General features: G+C 42.2%; 1 protein-coding gene across 4 annotated transcripts in view; it reads right to left on the bottom strand.

The window, feature by feature from the left end:
- The window catches only part of PIGU (phosphatidylinositol glycan anchor biosynthesis class U), a 91828-nt gene extending 85053 nt beyond the window's left edge, over positions 1-6775 (bottom strand). Inside the window, exon 1 of one of the 4 annotated variants that reach the window (XM_082746048.1) lies at positions 6589-6775. In XM_082746048.1, the coding sequence (XP_082602174.1) occupies positions 6589-6718 (130 nt within the window). In that variant the 5' untranslated portion in view covers positions 6719-6775. The remainder of the gene's footprint in view (positions 1-6588) is intronic. The other 3 variants (XM_082746049.1, XM_082746051.1, XM_082746050.1) reach the window with 3 other exon arrangements.
- Positions 6776-7009: the final 234 nt, after the last annotated feature.

Genomic DNA, 7009 nt, shown 5'->3' on the forward strand with positions numbered 1-7009 from the left:
AAAAAGATTGCAGACCCTGTGCTCTTAATCACCGTACTACATTGCCTCATCTTTATATCCTTCACCCTATATGCAACCAGAGTTTATCTTTTCTTTTCTTCAATATTTGTTCAACAGTAATGATGCAACTATTCTATGCCAGGCATAAAGGATTCAGGAATGAATAAAATAGTTCTGGCCCTCAAGGAACTCACAGTCCAGTGGAGAAACCAGATATAAACAAATAAATATAATAAAAAGTGAGAAATGCTCTCAATAGAGGTATGTATAAGGTGCTAAGAGAACAGAGAAAGGAGGGCCTAATATTGCCCTGAGGCTTCTGGTATCTAGAAGAAAGCAGGAACCAAGTGGCTTCAACACAAACAATTTAGTTTGTTCAACAAATTATTATATGCACATATTATATTCAAGGATTATCAAATCTAAGCTCTCACCATCACACAGAAGAATTACTATTACCTTTGTTATCATTTGTCAACTGGAAAATCTGGGCATATTACTTAACTTCTCTAAATTTCAGTTTCCTCATCTGTAAAATGGGGGAAATAACACCATCTAACACAGAGAATAACTGGAGGATAAAAGAGGCTTACCACAGTCTTTAACATATAGTATTCTTAGAAACCTAAATTTGGGGGTGCCTGGGTGGCTCAGTGGGTTAAAGCCTCTGCCTTCGGCTTGGGTCATGATCCCAGAGTCCTGGGATCGAGCCCCACATCAGGCTCTCTGCTCAGCAGGGAACCTGTTTCCTCCTCTCTCTCTGCCTACCTCTCAGCCTACTTGTAATCTCTCCCTGTCAAATAAATAAATAAAATCTTAAAAAAAAAAAAAAAAAAGAAACCTAAATTTGAATTATTCATAAAACAACCAATCATTATCCCATTCCCCCATTCAAAAATGTCTATGGGATAAAACTCCAGTATTTAAAGTTCAAGGATATGGGTGCTTGGGTGGCTCAATTAAGTGTCTGTCTTCAGCTCAGGTCATGATCCTGCAGTCCTGCAGTGGGCTGCGGTTGGGCTCCCTGCTCAGAGGGGAGTCTACTTCTCCCTCTCTCTGTGCTCCTTCCCCTGCCCATGCTCTCTCTCACTCACTCTCAAATAAATAAATAAAATCTTAAAAAAAAAAAATTTAAAAGGAGCGCCTGGGTGGTTCAGTCATTAAGTGCCTGCCTTCAGTTCAGGTCATAATTCCGGGGTCCTGGAATCGAGCCCTGCACCCGGCTCCCTGCTCAGAGGGGAGACTGCTTCTCCCTTTCCCTGTGCCTGCTTGTAAGCGCTTTCTGTCTGTCAAATAAATAAATCTTTAAAAAGAATTTGGCGGTATATAAACCAATTAATAACAAAATCAAAGAAACACATCAACAACAATACAATAATAGTAGGGGACTTTAACACTCCCCTCACTGAAATGGACAGATCATCCAAGCAAAAGATCAACAAGGAAATAAAGGCCTTAAATGACACACTGGACCAGATGGACATCACAGATATATTCAGAACATTTCATACCAAAGCAACAAGATACACATTCTTCTCTGGTGCACATGGAACATTCTCCAGAATAGATCACATCCTAGGTCACAAATCAGGTCTCAACCGGTATCAAATCAGATTGGGATCATTCCCTGCATATTTTCAGACCACAATTCTCTGAAGCTAGAACTCAATCACAAGAGGAAATTTGGGAAGAACCCAAATACATGGAGACTAAACAGCATCCTTTTAAAGAATGGGTCAACCAGGAAATTAAAGAAGAATTGAAAAAATTCATGAAAACAGATGATCATGAAAACACAACGGTTCAAAATCTGTGGGACACAGCAAAGGCAGTCCTGAGAGGAAAATATATACCGGTACAAGCCTTTCTCAAGAAACAAGAAAGGTCTCAAGTACACAACCTAACCCTACACCTAAAGGAGCTGGAAAAAGAACAAGAAAGAAACCCTAAACCCAGCAGGAGAAGAGAAATAATAAAGATCAGAGCAGAAATCAATGAAATAGAAACCAAAAAAAACAATAGAACAAACTAGGAGCTGGTTCTTTGAAAGAATTAATAAGATTGATAAACCCCTGGCCAGACTTATCAAAAAGAAAAGAGAAAGGACCCAAATAAATAAAATCATGAATGAAAGAGGAGAGATCACAACCAACACCAAAGAAATACAAACAATTATAAGAACATACTATGAGCAACTCTACGCAAACAAATTGGACAATCTGGAAGAAATGGGTGCATTTCTAGGGACATATAAACTGCCACAACTGAACCAGGAAGAAATAGAAAACCTGAACAGACCCATAACCAGTAAGGAGATTGAAACAGCCATCAAAAATCTCCAAACAAACAAAAGCCCAGGGCCAGACAGCTTCCCAGGGGAATTCTACCAAATGTTTAAAGAACTAATTCGTATTCTCCTGAAACTGTTCCAAAAAACAGAAGTGGAAGGAAAACTTCCAAACTCATTTTATGAGGCCAACATCACCTTGATCCCAAAACCAGACAAGGATCCCATCAAAAAAGAGAACTACAGACCAATATCCTTGATGAACACAGATGCGAAAATTCTCACCAAAATACTAGCCAATAGGATTCAACATTATATTAAAAGGATTATTCACCACGACCAAGTGGAATTTATTCCAGGCCCGCAAGGTTGGTTCAACATCTGCAAATCAATCAATGTGATACAACACATTAATAAAAGAAAGAACAAGAACCATATGATACTCCCAGTAGATGCTGAAAAAGCATTTGACAAAGTAGCATCCCTTCCTGATCAAAATTCTTCAAAGTGTAGGGACAGAGGGCACATACCTCAATATTATCAAAGCCATCTATGAAAAACCTACCACAAACACCATTCTCAATGGAGAAAAACTGAAAGCTTTTCCACTAAGGTCAGGAACATGGCAGGGACGTCCATTATCACCACTACTATTCAACACAGTACTAGAAGTCCTAGCCTCAGCAATCAGACAACAAAAGGAAATTAAAGGCATCCAAATTGGCAAAGAAGAAGTCAAACTATCACTCTTCGCAGATGATATGATACTATATGTGGAAAACCCAAAATACTCCACTCCAAAACTGCTAGAACTTGTACAGGAATTCAGTAAAGTGTCAGGATATAAAATCAATGCACAGAAATCAGTTGCATTTCTCTACACCAACAACAAGACAGAAGAAAGAAAAATTAAGGAGTCAATCCCATTTACAATTGCACCCAAAACTATAAGATACCTGGAATAAACTTAACCAAAGAGGCTAAGAATCTATACTCAAAAAACTATAAAGTACTCATGAAAGAAATTAAGGAAGACACAAAGAAATGGAAAAATGTTCCATGCTCCTGAATTGGAAGAACATATATTGTGAAAATATCTATGCTACCTAAAGCAATCTACATATTTAATGCAATTCCTATCAAAATACCATCCATTTTTTTTTTCAAAGAAATGGAACAAAAACCCTAAAATTTATATGGAATCAGAAAAGACCTCGAATAGCCAAAGGAATATTGAAAAAGAAAGCCAAAGTTGGTGGCATCACAATTCCGGACTTCAAGCTCTATTACAAAGCTATCATCATCAAGACAGCATGGTACTGGCAAAAAAACAGACAAACAGATCAATGGAACAGAATAGAGAGCCCAGAAATAGACCCTCGACTCTATGGTCAACTAATCTTCGACAAAGCAGGAAAGAATGTCCAATGGAAAAAAAACAGCCTCTTCAATAAATGGTGTTGGGAAAATTGGACAGCCACATGCAGAAAAATGAAATTGGACCATTTCCATACACCACACACGAAAATAGACTCAAAATGGATAAAGGACCTCAATGCGAAAAAGGAATCCATCAAAATCCTTGAGAGGAACACAGGCAGCAACCTCTTCGACTTCAGCCGCAGCAACTTGTTCCTAGGAACATTGCCAAAGGCAAGGGAAGCAAGGACAAAAATGAACTATTGGGATTTCATCAAGATCAAAAGCTTCTGCACAGCAAAGGAAACAGTTAACAAAACCAAAAGACAACTGACAGAATGGGAGAAGATATTTGCAAATGACATATCAGATAAAGGGCTAGTGTCCAAAATCTTTAAAGAACTTAGCAAACTCAACACCCAAAGAACAAATAATCCAATCAAGAAATGGGCAGAAGACATGAACAGACATTTCTGCAAAGAAGACATCCAGATGGCCAACAGACACATGAAAAAGTGCTCCAAATCACTCGGCATCAGGGAAATACAAATCAAAACCACAATGAGATATCACCTCACACCAGTCAGATTGGCTAAAATTAACAAATCAGGAAATGACAGATGATGGTGAGGATGTGGAGAAAGGGGAACCCTCCTACACTGTTGGTGGGAATGCAAGCTGGTGCAACCACTCTGGAAAACAGCTTGGAGGTTCCTCAAAATGTTGAAAATAGGACTACCCTACGACCCAGCAATTGCACTACTGGGTATTTACCCTAAAGATACAAACGTAGTGATCCGAAGGGGCACGTGCACTTGAATGTTTATAGCAGAAATGTTTACAATAGCCAAACTATGGAAAGAACCTAGATGTCCATCAACAGATGAATGGATAAAAAAGATGTGGTATATATACACAATGGAATACTATGCAGCCAGCAAAAGAAATGAAGTCTTGCCATTTGCGACGATGTGGATGGAACTAGAGGGTATCATGCTTAGCGAAATAAGTCAATTGGAGAAAGACAACTATCATATGATCTCCCTGATATGAGGAAGTGGAGATGCAACATGGTGGATAAAAGGGGTAGGAGATGAATGAATGAAACAAGATGGAATTGGGAGGGAGACAAACCATAAGAGACTCTTAATCTCACAAAACAAACTGAGGGTTGCTGGGGGAGGGGGTTTGGGAGAGGGGGGTTCAGTTATGGACATTGGGGAGGGTATGTGCTATGGTGAGTGCTGTAAAGTGTGTAAACCTGGCGATTCACAGACCTGTACCCCTGGGGATAAAAATATATTATATGTTTATTACAAATTAAAAATTAAAAAAAAAAAAAGAATTTGGCAGGGTGGGAGGAGGCTCAGTGGCTCAATGGGTTAAGCCTCTGCCTTCAGCTCAGGTCATGATCTCAGAGTCCTGGGATCAAGCCCCACATCGGCTCTCTGTTCAGCAGGGAGCCTGCTTCCCTTCCTCTCTCTCTGCCTGCTTCTCTGTCTACTTGTGATCTCTGTCTGTCAAATAAATAAATATATAATCTTTTAAAAAAAATTTTTTTTTAAACTACAAAGCTCAAGGACACAAACAGTATTTCTGGGGTGCTGTCACTTCTGTAATGTTCTGTTTCTCGATCTGGATGCTGATTACATGAGTATACAGTTTGTAAAAATTCACTGAGCCCTACACTTACTATATGTGCATTGTACGTATATTGTACTTCAGTAAAAAAGTTTTTTAAAAAATCTTTAAATTCTGTCCCTAACCCATACCCCATTACTACCCCACTTTGTACATTTCACACTCTTCAACATTTTCTCGATCCTGTTTACCTTCTGCTACCTGGAACTCTCCTTTCTGTAATCTCCCTTTCCAAATTCTACATTCAACTGTTAGCTCAGAGCCCACATCCTCAGGAAACTTGAAAAGGAGAGGGGCATTTTCTTCACAGCTGAAACTCCAGGTAAGGAACTGGATGTACAAAGAACATTTTTCAAAAACGATTACAACTGTCTCCCCCACTAGTCTGTGGATCCTTCAGCATAAACTCTATCTCATTGGAGGCGCTGGTAGAAATTTGCGCCTGAGGAAGAACTTAAGAAACAGTAAGTGGGTAGGAAAAGAATCAATGAAACAAGATGGGATTGGGAGGGAGACAAACCATAAGTGACTCTTAATCTCACAAAACAAACTGAGGGTTGCTGGGGGGAGGGGGGCTGAGAGAAGGGGGATGGGGTTACGGACATTGGGGAGGGTATGTGCTTTGATGAGTGCTGTGAAGTGTGTAAACCTGGCGATTCACAGACCTGTACCCCTGGGGATAAAAATATATGTTTATAAAAAATAAAAAATTAAAAAAAAAAAAAAAAAAAAGAAACAGTAAGAAATGCTGCACTGCAAGTTCCAAACTGAGAACAGGAGTCTAAGCACACTCACACACTCTACTCTCTGAGGCAAGACTGTTCCCCTCACTTGGGGGCCTCCTTCACACACCATACCATACCCCCGGGGGCACCACATGCGATCCCTCATCAAATCCCAACCCCTCCGCAAATCCCACTCCATTGACCATTCCCTTTTCTTAAACCTAGCCTTCCTCAGACCACGCCCCTCTGCTCAGGACCAGAAGGGGACACACCCCCTCAGCTCCCCAAAGCTCAGGTGTGCCTGCCCCTAAGGCCCAAAGCTCGCCCCACAGTCCCACGACCCCTCCCTCTGGCAGCCCCGCCCTCAGGCCCCGCCCTCCCGCCCTCTCCGACGTCGCCAGAGCGGGTCAGTTCCCTTAGAATCTTGAGCTTGAGGCCACTGCCCCCGCCTCCCATTCACTGAGGCCAGTAGAGCACAGGCGGAGCCTGGCCACCTACTCTAGCCAGTGGCCTCACCTCTCTTCCAAGAGCTCAGTGGGGACACCACCTCGACCCGTTCGGAAATGAACTCGGCCAGACTGGAGCGGAACAAGGCCGCCCGCACGGTCACGGCCACCACCAGCACCAGAGCCAAGGGAGCCGCCATGATAGCTGGGGCGGGCGCGCAGGCGGGAGGGAAACGCCAGGCGGAAAAGTCTTGCGACCTGTGCGCCACCCTCTGTAGTTCCGCGGCTAAGCGCGCCTGGCGGCTGCCGCTGGAACGCCCAGACTGGGGACTACCGCTTCCAGGAAGCCTTGCGGCGAGATGGGGCGGGACGACGTAGGGCGGGGCGTCTCAAGCTCCCAGCGTAGGCTTGGGCAACGTCTCGTAAGACCGCAGGTGTACTGTAAAAGCACTGGGTGCTACGGAAGTAGACCAGTGAAGGCGTTATCTTCC

The sequence above is a fragment of the Mustela nivalis genome (assembly GCF_964662115.1).
Source record: "Mustela nivalis genome assembly, chromosome: 8".
Lineage (NCBI taxonomy): Eukaryota > Metazoa > Chordata > Mammalia > Carnivora > Mustelidae > Mustela > Mustela nivalis.